The sequence below is a fragment of the Hipposideros armiger genome, unplaced genomic scaffold (genome assembly GCF_001890085.2).
Source record: "Hipposideros armiger isolate ML-2016 unplaced genomic scaffold, ASM189008v1 scaffold_22, whole genome shotgun sequence".
NCBI lineage: Eukaryota > Metazoa > Chordata > Mammalia > Chiroptera > Hipposideridae > Hipposideros > Hipposideros armiger.
In genome coordinates this window covers 2,989,667-3,008,013 of record NW_017731372.1, presented here as the reverse complement: position 1 = coordinate 3,008,013, position 18,347 = coordinate 2,989,667, and the positions used below count along the sequence as shown (strand labels likewise).

The 18,347-nt window shown below is 37.6% G+C and overlaps 1 protein-coding gene across 1 annotated transcript in view; it reads right to left on the bottom strand.

Annotated features, from left to right (window-relative positions):
- Positions 1–18,347, bottom strand: part of HMCN1 (hemicentin 1) — a 446,768-nt gene that overhangs the window by 244,337 nt on the left and 184,084 nt on the right. Inside the window, exons 7-10 of the mRNA XM_019635448.1 lie at positions 9,336–9,456; positions 8,149–8,412; positions 6,329–6,473; positions 2,846–2,967 (exon numbers count right to left, since the gene is read on the bottom strand). Of these exons, the coding sequence (XP_019490993.1) occupies positions 2,846–2,967; positions 6,329–6,473; positions 8,149–8,412; positions 9,336–9,456 (652 nt within the window). The remainder of the gene's footprint in view (positions 1–2,845; positions 2,968–6,328; positions 6,474–8,148; positions 8,413–9,335; positions 9,457–18,347) is intronic.

Genomic DNA, 18,347 nt, shown 5'->3' with positions numbered 1-18,347 from the left:
TTCCTCTTCAAATATAAATTCAAATATGCAAAATGCCAACTTCCTAAGAACATACAGTGATAGCTGAGATTTGAAATAGGACATAGGATACCACCATTGCATAAATATCTAGAGACAATAAATATGCACACTGAATTATTTATGAATACCTAAATAACTTTGCTGAGGATGGGGAAGATAAAGAAGGAGCAATTACAGCAGCTTGCAAAAGAAGCCAAGATGACAAATGACTAGAAATAGCCTGGGCCTGGGAGTAGGAAGGGTAGTCATTCCTTAGTGAAAACAATTGACTGAGGTGGGATTAGAGGACCAGAGACAGAACCTCAAACCTGAGAGAGAAAGAATGACAAGCATAGGCCTTGTCACATTAGGTAAACGTCACTGGACGGAGAGTCAGGAAGCCAGGAATCTACTTCTCACTACCCACCCATCATAAATGGGTTACTTGCCTTCTGTCTGGGCTTCAGCCTCTTTAGCTATAAAACGCTGAGGTGGTGTAATATCATTCCCAAACCGTATCTTGTTCTAAAAGAGTGTCCTGTAATTTTAATATTTCCTGTCACTGACATGCTCTTGACAAGTTTTCTCTATTCAGTATTTTACTTAAACCAAGTATTTTACTTAAACCAAGAAAGTACTCTGTGTGTGTGTGTGTGTGTTTGTTTGTGTGTGTGTGTGTGTGTGTTTGTTTGTGGGTGTGTGTGTGTGTGTGTTGGGGAAGGGGCATTGTGTTAATAAAGAAATCCAGTAGAAAAAATTAATATACTTTTGTAATAATACTAAACTAAACTACCAAATGTCATTTGAAAAGAATTCTCTCTTCTTCTGCAGTTTTATTCATTAGTTTCTATGTGTATATATGTGATTAAAGAGATGTATGATGCTTTTTATACCTATTTTGCATTTAAAACAATCAATAACCAAGGTTTCCAATGAACCAAAAATCTTTCAACATGTCAGCTAAAAGAAAATGCTGAATAAAAAAATTAAGGTAACATAATTGGCAGAACTTTAGCTTTTCTTCAAACTGCTCCTGGGTGACCTTTGACTTCATAAAATAATGTTCACAACGATACAAACATGCCTTGTTTCCTAACCCTCCTGTCTGAAATATAAGACGGAATCATCCTATGAATTCGCACTTGATTCCAGTGTGTAGTAAGTTAAATGGGGTGGCTGAGCTGGGACCTCAGCCTAAACTAAGATTCAGAAGGGGGCTAGGGTCTGAGGCTGGAAAGTTAAACAAGAGGTAGCCCAGAAAGAAATGTCCACTCTGTCAAGCCCAAAGGGGCAGTTAGTTGCTTGATCCTTCTGCTGCTATGGTCATTGTCACTACTATCAATACTTCTGTCTCCTGTTTTCATAATTGACTGAGTGGGACACCATTCCTGAGAATTGGCGTAAGTGCAGTACAACTTCCTAGTGATACCACTGCTTGGCTGGCACATATTCATCCAAGAAGGGCATGTGTGGAACACATACAGAAGTTACTGACACCAGACAGCCAGATTCTTCACAGTCAGTTCACAAGTTCTTCCTGGCGCTTCCCCGTTATTTATGTATGATGTCTGAATCAACTCACTCAAACCCCTGTTCCTGTTGTCCTTCCCTTAATTAATATTGCTGGGAAACCAACTCAAATACTCAAATGTTTGTTTTCTCAGAAGCTGAGGAATGTTGACACCATTCCAATGCTTTTCATAATTACTGGAGATGAAAAAAAATAAATACTTTATGATGCATGTAAACTTGCTAAATTGTTCCAGAGGAAAAACTTTATTTTTCTAAGAATCAGAGACTACAAATAATTTACTCCAAGAACATGCTTGCATGCCTCCGTTTTAAAGTTCAACTTGAACTTATTGATATCAAACATAAATCCTAGGCTTCTAAACAGTCCTACAATTATAAAGCTTCTTTTGTCTTAAATTGTCTCAAGAAAATGCATTAAAATCATGTATGGACATTGTTATAAACTCAGCCGCCACATTTAGGGCAGAAAAAGGTGACTAGTATACACACAGCAACCCTCGTCTACAAGTCAGATAGAAAATAATTCAGTCAAAACAGTTTCCAATACATTCTAAATACATGCTGAGTAAGTGGCTTCAATTCTGGTCATTGATTATATATGGTAGTTTTTGTTAGTTTCCTGAGAATTCTGGGAGATTAGTGGAAAAATGATTTTTTTCACTAGAGGATGTTCTGTCTTATAAAAGAATGTGAGCCTGCCTCCCATTTATTCATAGGAAACATAATATCTACATGTAAAACAATGAGCATATCTTCTGCCCTTCTTAATACCGATATTGTAGCCACTGAGGTTCTGTGTTCCTCGAATGTGGTCACTTTCATAATTGTCTTCAGTTTAGATGTCAGAATCCATTCAGAAAAGCACTCTAATCATTACGAATATGGGAGAGGGAAAAGGAAAGTTTCACCGTTATTATCAGGATAGATCCCTTCCTTTCTTAATTTTATTTTCTCAAAGGAAAATGCTATATGGTCACTTCAAAAAATATTAAGACCTTATAATAACAATGATAATGATAACAACAACAACAATCTAATAACAATAGCTAATGTCTATTAAGTGCTTCTATGTGTCAAGTTCTCTTCTAAACGCTTTCTGTATACTATCTCATTTAATCCTCACAGTTTCTCCATGAAATACTGTTACTACTATTATCGTCAAGTTATAGTAAGGGAAACCAAGGTACTGAGTCCTTAAATAATTGGCCCAAGGTCACACACCTCATACGTGGTGACGCCAGGATAAGTAAACTTTGCATTTCCATAGCTGCATTAATACTCTGGCAACTGCAAAGCAATTGGCGACAATTACCTGACACATCAAAAAACGTCTGTGCCCGTCCAGTACCTGCACTGCTGACAGCAATGCACTCATAGAATCCTTCATCAGGCAGAGTGACCTTTTCAATATCCCAGTTTACACTGGCAGATTCTCTGAGGGAAGACAATAGGAACACTTTTAGTTACTATAACTGTTGAAAGCAGTGATTCCACTATTTGTTTTGAAGTATTCATTGAAAAGAACGACGTGAAAAAAAATTGCTTAAGCTGCACAGTTCTTTATAGCTTGAAATTGCATGCATTTTATATTTTAATTAGAAAGTTAAGCTTCTCTGCTCTGAGCAACAACACAACAAAGACAATAAGTTATAGAGATTGTAAATTTCTTTAGGGAAGTATTTTCTGGCTATGTCAAAATATAAAATAAAGAACTGTTAGAGAAACACTCCTTAAATCCTCTCCCCTTCCTCTGTCACTTCCGGTTTTGGGTCATGTTCACTGAGGTTCTTAAACAAAGAAATTCAACCAGTTTCAAGGCAGGTAATGGGCTTTTTTACTCCAAAATATAAATTCTCTTTAACTTTCTTATAGATAAGCTTCACATAAGGCTACAGGCCACATCTGGTTCAATCTATGCATACAATGAGAAAATTAGAAAATTATGTTTTACAGTCAAACTTGTCATTTAGGTAAAAAAAAAAATCCCTTTACTATATTGTGTATTCACCCATTTAATAAATATATACTTTGTTCTCTAACAGTGTTCAAGTTAGTTCTCATTTTCTGAAAATATCTTAGTAATAGATATTGAATCCTTATTTAAAAGATTGCAATAATCTATAAAATAGGCATTATATTATATAAAATAGGCATATTGTTTTAAAATATGATCAAAATGTCATCAATATTTTCATAATTTTTTCATATAATCACTCACAGCTATCTACGACTTTTTTAAACATTCAAGATATAGGTAAGCTGAAAAGCCCATTAGAGTCCAGACACCTTCCACTGAAGTCAGAAAGTTCTGTCAAATATAATACCTTGCAGTAATAACTCCAACTCTCTTCCCAACCACACAAAACATACTCATCATCAAACAAATCACAAAGGACTAACTGAGCACTTAGTGTATATTTAGCACTAACCTAGGGTTTGTAAGAGAAAGTTAAGGCACAGTTCCTGCCATCAGAAAAGTCAGAAACTTAATAAGATCACCGTTCTATGTATTTTAGTAACTGAGAAGAGTCCCTCCAGTTAACATTGTTTACTTTCAGTTGTGTGTGCACTAGGCGCCAGGGGTCCTTGCTGGCACAGTCAGAAGAAACGTGAACATGACTTGACTCTGCGCTGTACTAATCACCTAAGCTGTACCTTGAATGCCTAACAGCAGTACGCTAAGCCCAAGCTTATAAGTGTCATGGTCTAGAAGGACTGGTGAGTCCCCGGAAGGCAGGAATTTGAAATGCATATGCCTTTTGTGTCCTCTGCAGTGCCAACTTCAGAGACAACATATATTAGGATTCACCAAAAACTCGACACGTGGAAATTTAGAACAGAAAGTGACAATTCTTCTAGTCCCAAGTCCCTCGTTTTAAAAAAAGAGAAAGTTGAGATCCAGGAAGACGAGTAAATTTGTTCAAAGGCATAGGACCCGGGTACAGATTGCTTGAAGGGTATTCTTCCAAGTTATCCTAGTTCCTCTCCTATTTATGAAATATCACGTGAAAATAATTCTCTCTTTCATGTAGCCTTCGCCGTTGATGTTATGAAAATATGGCCACAATAAAAAGTTTTGAAGAGATGGCCTTTGGAATGGGGGAAAGGGCACGTCAAATAAAAACACATTCTGCTGCTGATGCAAACTAATTCTCGTGCATCCCCCTACACAGCGTCGTGATTCATGCAACAGAGATTCAGTCATATGTCTCAAGTTCTTAGGAAATTCGGGGCAGAGATGTGCGAGTGAATCAGGGTTAGGGCCTCCGTCATCATCCTTGCTTAATTCTGCCTTTAGCCTCTCACATCCAAAAAAGCTTTAATATGTGTCAGCGAGGCATGTTACATCTCTGGTCATAGAGTCGGAAAAATGAGAGAAAGAATTCTTGTGGCTTACCTCCCAGAAATTGCATGGAATGAATGAATTAATGTTTATAAAGAGCCTTATGACTTTGAGAAATGTGACTTTTTAAACACAAAGCAGAATTGTTTGATTTCATCAGTCAGTTATGTAGCTGCATCATTTGATATCCTGGTCAGTTGTGTTTAATTTATGGTTATTAAATATGCAGCTAAGTAAATTGTCAAGATGCACAATGTGAGAGAAAAAGTAGCAGGAAATAATACAGTTCAGTCTTTAAGTAATGGAAAAATGTCTAAAGTGAGAATGAACATTTCGGCCATAGTTTCGATTTAAGATGGCCCCCCATAAAGAGACTGCATAAACTAGACTGTCAAATATTTACTATCTAATGGAAGTTATTTATATTAATATTGAATTAACAGCATAAAAATTTTATAAATAGTTCCTACAGCTTTTCCCAAAATGTAGTTTGTTTCACAGTAAGCTAAAAAAAAAACCCGTTTTCCAGAAATCATCCTCTAGTTGTCAAGGTCTACTTAATTTTTATGATTTGATTACTTAGATGTGTCTTAAAAAGTTCCCCATCTTCAAGAGGACAGTTGGAGCCCTCCTGCCCACTCCTGTTATATGCAGTAGTCACACTGGCTTCCGCTCCACCTGTCGCCCCACCCCCAGCACACACCACTTTTCCCTGGCCCCCCTACATTTCTCCTCCTGGCTCCCTGGGCACCAGCCACACTGGCTTCCTTCCTGACATCCTTCCCCACATGCCCTGTTCACTCCAGCCTTCATGCATTTGCTGTTCCTGGTGTATGCACACCCTTCTCTGGATATCTGCATGATCATTTCTCTCATCATGTTTAGGTCTTTGCACAAATGCCCCTTTACCCTGAATTTTAAAGCTGCACCTGGCACAGAACCATATGCACCCCACTCATCCCAATTAACCTGCTCGTCGCTTTGCCATAACACAGATCAGCTTCACTTATCACAACAGTTTAAATCAGATTCAAAGACATCTGTATCTGGGAACCAATAAAGCTTAAGCTTCAGTGCCTCTCGTGTGCAAAGACTCCTCCAAGATTCGGTACCTAACTTTGTATTTGTAATTTTGTATTCTTTGTCTTCACAAGGGACCCTCAGATTGTTTAAAATTCAGATTCTGTAAAACCTAAATCAACTCTTGAATGCATTCTAACATTTATTATATTAACATAGTATATTCATCATCTGTTTTCTGTACAATATAAACTCCAGAAGGGCACAGGCCTGGGTCTGTTTTGTTCACGGCTCTATTCCAAGATTGTGGAGCAAATACATGAGACTTTCCAATGAAAAAGTACATTCAGCTAAGCATCTTTTACAAATAAGTAGTGTTTGTATTGCAGTGCTTAATGCTACAAGTTATTACCGATAGAAACATTTACACACTTTAAATACTGGTCTACTCCGAGTGTAATTCCATTTCTGACAAAGCTCAGGGTAAACGGCAAAAGACTCTCCACGGAGCAGGGAATTCGGCCCGGCTGCAGGTAATATCCTGGGGTCTTTCTAGGCATTGTCACTTTGGGAGCATCTAGAAAAAAAAGAACATGGCAATAAGGTCATGATGATATTCGGTACTTCTTGTTAAGAAATCCAGAAGCTTCAGACTTAAACTATTCCAGTAAATCCTCTGCGTTCCAATTCCTCTAAATCACTAAAAATCACTTTACTGATATTTCTTTGATCACAGCTTATTCATTTCATGATCTCCATGAACCTCTTACTAAGGAATTCATTGAATCTAAGATGCCACTGATTTAAAGACGTGACATTATTTTTTATGCCACCAAAATAGGAAAAAGAAAAACTGTCAAATTAGTTATAATATAACACTCATTGTAGAACACATTTTGATTTCAAAAATGTAAATATATGAAAAGAACCCACATCTTAGAATTGGATTCATAGGGTGACTGTTTTCCTAAAATGCATGGAAAAATTGATTTCTAAAAATCCAGTAGATTTTAAAGTATTCAGTTTAGGGGCTTAGGCTTCTAACTTTGTATACTGTATATGAGGAAATACAGAGGTTGGTTCTATTCTCACCATTCTATAACTATTCAACAGTAGCTATAGAGTTGTTCCTAAATTTCCCAAATCACAGCCTTGCGTATAAATGATCAGTTGTCATTCCTCCATCCAATAGTACAATATTAGAAACAATCCTTCTATATCTGTCTACAGTTCTAACTCCAATTCTAAAGTTTTGAGAAGAGTTCAGTAATCAGCATTAAGAAATAGCTCAAGGGCTGGCCGAGTGGCTCATTGGTTAAGAGTTGGCTTGGGAGCACAAACTCTGAGCAGCAGAGCCACCGGTTCGGTTCCCACATGAGGGCCAGTGATGCTGCGCCCTCTATAGTTAAGATGGTGAACAACAGCTCAACCTGGAGCTGGGCTGCCGTGAGTCACCAGTGATGGTGTAGGCTGCAGTGGGGCTGCAGTGAGCTTCTGTAAGCTACTGTGAGTGGCCGTCCAGTGGCCAGCAGGCAGAGACAGATTTGCCTCACCAGGAAAGAGTGCAATGATAATTCCAACATGGGCCAGTGAAGCGACGTTCTCCACAACTAGACTGAAGAACAAAAGGACAGCAACTTGTCTGTTCCCCTTCCCTGATTCCTCAATGCTGTTCCCTCCCCCAATTCCCCAATAAAATCTTTAAAAAAACAAAGAAAAGAAAAAGAAAAAGAAATAGCTCAAGTGCAGACAAATTAAAATGCTACCTGATGGCTCCAAATAATCTCTAATCTGAGCTCACACCTCTATATAATATAATAGCAAACATATAAGTAACTAGTTTACTAATTAACTAGACAACTTAGCAAATAAAGGCACAATCACCCCAAGTTGTTTACAGTAAACTACTGTTCAAAGGTAAAAGTTTTCTAACAATTGTGCATAAACATTTAATCCATTTGGCCAATGTAGATAGCTTAATCCAACATTAAACACAGGTGCCAAGTTTTTTAGGGAGAATGAGAGCCCCAGAATTTGCCAGTTCCTTCTGTTATATTGACTGAAGTAATTAAAAATTTCAGATGCACAATCAGTGACTTCCATTAAACTTTCGATGTGTTATTTCATACTAAGTGTAAATGTTCATCAATTCGGTGGCTCAGTAACAACATGAGGACATTATTTCTGATGCTAAAATCTATTCCTGTAGGACCACATCACCCTCTTAAGCGATGAATAAAATGATGTCTTACCTGGGACAATACTAGAGAAGGAAACACTTGATACTCTCTGGAAGAGATAATCATCCTTATCATAACCTGCTATTTTGAGGAAGAAAGCTTCATTCGGTGGTATAAAGTCAGAAATATTCCATATGCCATAAGGTTTTCGATCTGGGTAATATTTTACAGGAATGGTCTTAAGCGAACTGCCTGAGATACTCAGAAGTTCAAGACGATCTATCCTAGCTGGTACGGAAATTCCAGAAGTGTTTAGGAGCACATAGGTAGGTATTCCTACAAGAGAAAGACATTGTCATTATTTACAAGTAACAATTGAGGTTTGCTATCAAATACGTTTTTACATTATAATAACAGATAACAGGTACCAAAATTATGAGTACTACAGGTTGCCCTACAAATTGTGGCCTGGTTGTGAAATCTTTTCTACATTAAAAAAAAAAAAATTTATTCATGACCAGAGAAACTTAGGAAATCTTAAGAGACTATTTTTTATAATACTTTAACTATGCTTACATAGAAAAACTAGAATTGTGAATGTTGTTATAGGATGTTTGAGTACATGAATATTTTTAGAGATTCACTATCTGTATCCTTCCAGTAACTGCAGCAATAAATATAAATGAACAACCAGAAAAAGAAATTTAAAGAGTCACAGTAGGATTAAGCATTTTTTATAGCTGTAAAACTACAAATAATCATTCACGAATAAAACAAAAGGAAGAACAAACTTTAAAAATCAGCAATAAGTTCACTTTGGATCTTATAATGATACATGTTGTCTTTCATTTTTCAGCCATATACCACATGCACAAAATCCACATTTTCACCTTGACAACAAGGAGGTTTACATATGTTAGTGACAGAAAGTTGCAAGATGTAGGTCAGTAGTTTTCAAAGTTCAGTAAATATAGGAATCAGCTCCTTAAAGTGCATGTTCCTGGGCCCCGCCTCCAGTGGGTCTAAGGCAGGCGATCCGGGGCAGGGGCCAGGAATCTGAATTTTTGACCACCTCCCCGAGCGATTTCATTATCACTGGTCTTGGAAAACAGTAACTGGCCAAGAGTGCAGTCATGTTCAAAGATGTGGCGTTTCCCAATTTTATTGAATACTACAGAATTATAAAATCACCCTCATTCTGAGAAATGTTTTCACTTGGATATCTGCCATGCCAGTTTAAGTAATAGGCACATACAAACCTTGTACTGGTCTGCTGACTGTGTTTTTGAAGTCCAAGGTGGGCTTTCGGGAAAAACCAGCTCGGAAATCAATAGTACTGAGGCCAGTGATGCGAACCGAGTGCCTTCCACTGCTCGAAATCTGAAAAATGTTGAATGACAAACCCGATCAGTGGCTGCTCCAGGAGCTGGTCACACCAAACACCAGTCTAGGAAACTACAGAGCGTTTAATAAAGATGGAGGCCCAATAATTCAGGTTCTGATCTGAGCATTCTGAACTGAACTATGATTCTACGGAAGGTGCCAAAAAAATGTGTACACATTTTAAGAAAGGAAAAAAACTGTATTAAAGTTGTAATACTCAATATATACTGATAACAAAAAATGAATACAAGTCATATGTATACATTTTTCGGGCACCCTCGGTATATCTTAAATACATGTTTTGTAATACATATCCCAGGGGAGTGCTGTAAAATGCAGTTCAGTAATACACTATGTGCCCATCAGTAAAAGACACGGGTGTTTAGTCACTAGTGAATGAACCTGCAGTGAATCTGTAGAAGCTCCGTGAAGCTACGGCTCTTTGTTCTGTTCACTGTGGTTCACATGGTGATAGTCAGGAAACGTTGAGGAAATGAATTAATGACTAAATCTTCTCTGCTAAACACCATCCAGGTTCGATTATGGAAGATATGTCCTATCTCTTTGCCTGGGAGCAGACTATTAGCCATGTTTCAGCTGACCAACAAGCTCACGTCAGCAGTGTCCCAGCCAAGGCACTCAGGGCTTAAGACACAAAGTAAAATGGTCCTCACCCTCTAAGATCTCAAGGTTAGGGAGGGAGACAGATGGAAAAACAGAAATCTTTCATATGATGCAGTGATAGAAATACATAAAATGGGCATAGACCAGCCTGCAGTTAAACTAAAACCTCCTAAAGGAAATCATGGCTGGACTAAATGTTGAATGACAGCTAAGTCCTAACGTGACTCCTACATGCATAAATAATAAGGAATTTGGATTAGGGCCACAGGATAAAATGATAACACTAGCACTTATTGATCACATTCTCTGTGCCCAGACACTTTCAATAAATTGACTTATTTCATCTTCCTCATAATGCCATCCGGTAGATACCATCATTATCACCAGTGTGCAGATAAAGAGGACACCAAGATTCTGCCTCAGAAAAAAAACACCGCATGACAGCAGCCATTAAGTAGAAGTATAAGATGGGAGTGAGAAAAAGGCATTCACATGATAACACCAGGGCACCAGGGCACCAAATACATCTCAAGTTCAACACATACGCGTTGTAGGTATCACAGCAAAGACAGAATGCAAGCTACACAGCATTCTCTAAATCACTGCGGCTTCTTCTATTATGAGAACAGGAAGGGTGAGCAGATACGTTCTATTACTACCAAATGTAACCCCCATTGAGCAGAGCCTGCAGGAACTCAAAGGACAGGCACATGAAAGTGACGAGAAAGAAAAAAACACATCTTCGTTAAAACAGTGCCATTGTACTCAGCTAGAAATGATGCTGTAAATGACTCCGGCTCACTTTCACGAAGGGTCACCAAGGACTATGTGTAAACCGTAGGGGTCTCCATAGGGCCACTTATTCCTTTATTTCTAAAGGAAAATGTGTTATAAATGAATAGACACACACAAAAAAAGGAAACTGGATCATCACCCAATTTTAAATTGGGGCTCTCCTATATAGTTATAAAAAAGAAAAACCTTGCTAAGTGTAATTTCAGATTCTTGAGATAATGTACAGCTTTACTGAAGATGCTATTGCCTCCTGACCTTGAGGACAAACAAAATGGTCCCTATTATGATGAGCTGAGGTAGATGCATTCACTGACATCATATGTCAGTATTAGTTGCCTTGCTGCTCAGAAAGTCCCCTGTGATAAAACAGCTGTTGAGGCTCCCAGAGAAAATATGACACAATTTGACAAATGAATGTTATTGTCTGTCAAGTGCTAATCGTCTGCCAAGTGTTCTGTGCACAAACCAGCTGACAAGAGTCCGCTGTGGCAAAAAAAAGTGGTGCTTAATACCTAAGTGAGAAAATTAAAAATTACCCAAGTGTTTGAAAATATGATAGCTTCAATACACTAAAATAAAACTGAGTTGATGAATAAGGAGCCGCTTGTAATCTCTATAAAATTATTGTAAAATAAATTAATTTTGATCCTTAAAATACCACACTAACAAATAGGTGGAGACAAGAAAAAGGCTGACTATTCTCTGAGAAATGCTAAAACCATGAAGGCCAATAAGTTAAAAATGTTTTAATTTCATGTTTCTATGTTATACTGTAAACAGTAGGAATGTCTGAATAGAATTTAAAAGGGTTTGTAAATAAAAGTTATTTCCAAGTGAGTCAGTTTTTAATGCACAACTGTATCCAAGTCTGGATTAATCAGGGTATCGGGAGCAAACGAGGTCACGAATAAACCAAAATTATGGTTTAAAACCATAATAAGAAGAAAAAAATAAACTAATTTAGTTAAAAGTGGCCTCTGATGTTCACACATGCATTTATCATTTTTTACTCATTCCCTTTAAAAATTGCAACAATATTTGGACAATATTTTAGGAACACAAAGCATCACATTAAATGTCTTCATGAGAAAGTGCCAGTAATTTATTATTTTAGACTGTTTTTTAAAGCAAGCTATTATTTTAGTCTGTTTCTTAGCTGAGCTCCCTTTTCAAATATTAACACAATAGGAACAAGAAGCTTTTCAGTATAATGATGATAAACCAGTACACGAAAGAAGTTTTAACATATACAAAATGCATTTTGTACAACAGGCTAAATCTCTTATAGAAATTATCACCTTTAATTCTCAAAAAAGCCCCTGTGAGATAGTACTATTATTATCCTCATTTCGCAGATCAGAGATTTTAAGTCATTTGCCCAATGTCACAGATACAGCAGGTGTCAGGGCAGGGGTGACAACCCAATGAACCTGACCTCTTAGACACCCATGCATTTCTCATGACTATCGCAATGAATTCGGTTATGCTGGCTTCACTAAAGCTGAAAATGCTGACATGCTCTACGTAATGGGAAAGTAATAGGAAACTCCTGAGACAATCAGGGGAGAGAAGCAGAAACAAAACGGGGGGAATGAAGGATGAGAGACAAAGAGCAGAGGGACACAAGGTGCTTCAAGACAGGTCCCCATATCCAGAGGAAAATCTACTACTAAATTCATGAAAAGATGGTTATTAGTGGATTTCCTGCGAAAGTTTTGAAGGGCCTGAACTTTGCCTTGCCTCAAAGTATAAAAGATTTGAATCAACACTCAAATGACCAGGAGGCAAAAATACCATAAGAAAGTAAGCTTTCAGGAAACTCCAGAAATACTGGTAGAAGGCTTTGGATTCTCCCATGTATGAACATGATGGGGTTGGAGGAGAACTAAATCACATGAAGGTCTTGGAGGGGCAGATAGTTCAGCTAATTCTGTAATTGAGTCAAGCAGAGAGGAAGTCCAGCTGCGTCTTTTTGCCGCCTCTCTTCCCTTCCAAATAATTTTGGATATCTTAGCATCATTTTTCTATATAGGCAACAGAATTAGTCAGACCAAAGTTACTGGTTTAATGGTTTTCTATTTAGATTTTATGTCATGCAGATTTAACCTGTGCTTTACATTAAAATTAGAATTTGGCTCCAAAAACTATGTCTCCACCACAGAATGTCTTTTCTTTAATCTTTTTAAAATTAGTTGCAGGTATATAAAACAATGTACTAGTTAGACATTTACACTCCTCAGACAGTGATAATCCCTCTCCCCCAATCTACTACCCCTCTGACATTGTATATAGCTGTTACAATTCCACTGACTCTATTCCCTATGCTGTACTCTGCATCCTGTGACTGTATATATATAAAATCATAGTTAAATTTCTTGAAGCGCCATTCCTCGACACAGCCAGCCTAACCTCATGGCTTCTGTGCTTTTAAGAAGAGGGAAATTTCAGAGCAGCATAATGGCTCCAAGCATAACAGGGAATTTTCTAGAGACACCAGACACTGGGCAGGGTGTGTGTGGACTAGAAATTCTGAGCATTGCATTTCAAATAGCATGTATTTATTCACACAATTTTTAAAAGTTCATCATGAGCTACGTTGCTACTCTGAGTTAGAATGTCATATTGGTCAAGTTGAAGAAGGATCTGAGTCAGGAACACAAGGGCTGCTGTGGTGTGAAAAAGTGAGGCACAGGTGAGGTTATACTAGATAGCTACTGGCAACCTAAAACTGTAAACAGGTAATCTTGATTCATCAAGCAGTAAGAGAAAAGAAGGGGCAGGGTGGACCAGAGTCTAGGTTTCTGTATTGGAGTGAATCTATAAAGAATGAATGATGAAGACAGGCTGAAGTGGAGAGAGCACCATGGAGAGCTCCAGGAAAACTGTTGATGCTCTGGTATCTTTTTTTTTTTTTTTCAGCTGAGCCATCCTGCTCTGGTATCTCCTTGGTCAGCTCTATTGCAGATGGGTCTACTTCTGAGTTTAAGGATGAAGGGCTATTAACTACCTCTCTAGATTGAAAACCCCTCCAAATAATAACGATGTCATCACCTACAAAATATGTCTCAATAGGCACACATGCAGATTTAAGAATGATATTATAGTCTTCCAAATGCCTAATCTGGGTACTTTTCCTTAGATGCCCCTAGGACTAACAAATGTCAGATTCACCAAGAATTTTTTAATTTTTCTAGAAGCATTATGCTAAGCATGTTCACACATTATTGCATAAAATGTTATTACATCAAAAGATGATTTTACAGCACCATAAAGAAACTGAGGCTCAAAGAAATAATTACTTGCCTCAGTTTAGACAGTATGCTCAGTTGCAATTATTCCAAGTCAATACTCTTTCTATGGTACCGAAGTCGGCACAGCATTTTAGGATAGCATTATCTCTGGCTTGATTTGGAACCTATGGCACAGAAGATAGTAATATCTTCCAAGCATTCACTTGCCACTCTACATGTCTACAGTTTCATTTAGGAGGGACCAGCTTACTGGAGTGTTGCTCAAGGACTCTATGAAAAAAGAAAGCCCTAATATTTAGCATTTTCCAAATTCTGTAGTGTAAATACTACCACCATGATTGATTGCAAGCACCCAACATGATGTCACTGAACAGAGTGGGGAAGAGAAAGTGTATAATTGACTCTCTATGAGCCATCATGAGCCAGCCTCAGCATGCCATAAGGGCACGGTAAGACTTCTAGCCAATGTGATATAAAGGGAGTGAAGTGTGTCTGTCACACAGAGATGTCTGTGGCATCCCACAAGTGACATAAAGTCCCTCCTTTTAAGAAACTCAGTGTACGTTCTCTTTTCCCTACTAAACTAACTGAAGAGGCTACACGTTCAACATTATGGTGCTGCCTCCATAAGCTTGGGTTCCTGGGCGACTGTGTGAAGTAGAAAGTCAACCCCCACAGGACTTGTAACATTGGGGACGGGATTAACATTCTTGTATTAAGCCAGTGAGAATTCTTCCTTGTACAAAATGTGAAGCCTGTCCTGTTATAAATTATGAATTAAAATGTGGTGGATAGAGCTGGCTTTCATTTCTCTCTCCTAAAGAGTTTCAATGTTTTTATAGAATAATAAATAAGCCCAAATAAAAAGAAATACTTCATGTGTAACTGCATTAATAGAAAGTATAGATACAAAGTATACATGTTTAAGAATAACTAATTTAATTTTATCATTCACATGTCAGAAACTGTTTAAGCACTTTACCAACATCTAATTTAATCATGGCAATAATAAAGTAGGTGTTATGCTTCTCAGTCTTAGGGAAGTTAAATTAATTCCTTCAAGGTCAAAAAGATATTAAGTAGTGGATCTTGAATTAAAATAGATGCCAAAGTCTTTTCATAGTATTTGCTCTTAAATGGCATACCATTCTTTACAAATTAGAGAACATGATGGTTTCAATCAAATATTTATGAGAACTTACTGTGGGCTAGGCATTGTGCCAGACTCAAAGACATAATAATGCCAGCTAGATTTAAGTACTATCATTTTATTAGGCATTATATGTTTACAGAAGTGTGATATAAAGTGGGAAATGTACTCAATGCATAGAATAAATTCTACTTAAATATATGTACATACACACATACATTTATACGCACACACATGTACAGATATCTTTTTAAAAAAAAACGGAAACATTCCATTTGGTTGATACTCTGATATTGGCAGACCAAAATAACTAGGGTATTTTCTAGGAAAAAAAATCTATAAAGCATTCCATTGACCCAAAACACTGAATTAATGCGACACCTAAGCCATTTAAATAGCACACCTGGTGTAGTCTTCAGGCTTATTCCAAAGAGTCACCAGGTGAGAATAATTGGAGGCTAGCACACTATTCTTCTTGGGTGGTCCTTTTGTAAACTTGAAGTTTATTTCATTATGATGCGCAAACAAGCTTAGGCCACTTGAGCATGGTTTTTAAAATAGCCTTATCCTTAGAAAATGTATTAGTAGGCTCTGGCAACCAACATAGCTATCTAAAACCAAAATATTTCTCCTAGTCTCAGAATCTCAATGTAATCATGTGGTTGGGTACACTCCCTTCTCTACTTGGGAGATTATCTAAGGACAGTTTATCCAAATTGACTTAATAGAAAGCTACCCCCGGGGATGTGTTAAGTTACATGATCACACTGATAATCCTAGACTAATAGAAACAGTTTGTATCCCCTAAACCCAGTGGGTGCTGACAACTTTAATGTCTTCGCAGGGAGTTTCCCGTCAAGAGCCGAAGACAAAATTTGGCCTGAGAGTTGCGTGGTTATGTTCAAATACTCTCTATATAGATACAGCTCCCTGAGTGGAAAAATGCATATTGCTTCTGAAAAATAAGATCCAGGATTTGTAGCTTCTGTACAAATGAGAACTGAGGGACACACAACAACCTTCTCGTCTGTTTGTAATGAAACCTTACATTCTCTTCGGTTACCTCTTTTTAACATGCATTTATCTGCATCAGAAGTGACGTGACACATTTGGGTGATTTACATGATCTATACAGGTAAGTGGACTCATTGCCTCTGTTTAGTAAAAGTGTCCTAATAAGTTACAGAAAAGCAATTACCCGGATTTCAGAGGGAAACCACAGAAGGAAAAAAATCCCAGCCACTCTCAGAGCATTTTAAATCATGGAAAAATTAAAGTATGCTGTGCCAGCACATCAACTGTCAGCTAACTAAATCAACTATTTCTCCTGCTTCCTTGGATATCATCGGAATAAACGTATTAATTTGTATTCATGAACATTTATAAGTTCTTTCCCAGGCACTGTGGCATATATTAGTATACTAGTGACAACACCTGGCCTACAGTAAAAAAGGGAGAAAAAAAATCTGTACAGAAATAAATATGATAGCAAGGGGAAAATAATCCAAAAGGGAGGTAAAGAAAATTTGCAGTAGAAAGGTAGAGGAAAAAAAGCATTTTCGATAGAAAAAGTCAGAAAAGGCTTGATGAAAGTTTTGCCATTTGAGCTTTAGGGTATAGTTGTAAGTCAGACTGAAAGGAAGGGTATTCTAGGAGAAGGAACAGCTTAAGCGAAAACATAGGTCAAAAGAATGTGGTAGGAGAGAGGGTCAGAGACAGTAGAAATTTATATTTGCTAGAGTGGAAAGGCAAGTGATGGAAGAGAACTGAAAAGATTGTTTGGCGCTCATTTGATGGTCACTGAATACCATGCATACTAAGGTCAAATAGTGGATAGAGTGTTCTCCACACTTGGGATAAAAACTGTTATGGGCAACATTCAAAAACCACTATTAATTCTACTGATACAGCAGACATTTCCCAGATAGCAGAGTGTAGGGAGATAGCACCAGGATATGCCACCTCATCTTAGACATTTCTCTTCTTGAGAAAGCACTCATGTAAAGCATTATCATTCATTAGCCACCAGAAAGGGAGACCCAAAGTCAGCAGTAATATTTATGTCAGTAGTTTCAGTTCAGTTTCCTTCACATCAAACCGATACATCATTTTGGTATTTCATATAGGAGCAAATATGTTTATTATCATTCAGTTGCACTGTAATGCTTACCCTTTGTTTAGTTACCACTAATTGTATTCTAGAATAGAAATGGTGTAACATCAGAACCAGAGTCCTTTTTGGTGAGACTAGAGATAAATTTAAGATCATATCATCATAGATACTGTCTTTTTATTGTTCTCTTAATTATAGGAGACTGAACTTAGAGACTTGTCTAAACAGAGTTCCCATCGCCCCATCATCACCTTCATTGTCTCCCTCTTCACTCACAAACGAATCCTCAGTGCTTCTCCATTATAATGATCAATTAAAATGTGCTTAATTCCCATTAAGTAGCAGGAAACATGGCCAAACATCAACACCCAGTAAATGTTTAATGAATGAATGACTGAACAAGCAGGTGTGGCAGTCACGAGGTAAAACAACAGACATGCCACATCCCTCTTCTAGGCAAGAGTTCAATGGAGGAAATACCACTGGGAGCAACCCAATGCACCAAATACTTCACAATACGTTGCTAATAATACAGAAGAATGGCGTCACTTGGACACACTTCACAATCAGTGACTTAATGTTCTATTCAGAAAGCAACAGCGAGTTGCCTTAGGAGACTTGCTAGCCTGGGACACTGCTGAGGTCATGGTTAGAATGTTGGAGGGAAAAAGAGACTCAAAACTTCTTATACTCCTTCCTATTGTGAGCCCCAGAAGTCACACTCAACACTCGTCATATTTTGGGCAAGTTGGTCAGAATGACGATCACATCAAATGTGGCCACGTTTATATAAAATACAGTAGCAAATCACAGGCTGAGAGTTCTGTGAATAAAGCACTGATATTCTAAGGTCTGAATGGAGTTACAATGGCAACTTTCATCCTTTATACTGGGAAGGTTCATATAGGTATTCTTTATAAATCAAAACTTGGTACTTCTAATTTCTACGGCATAA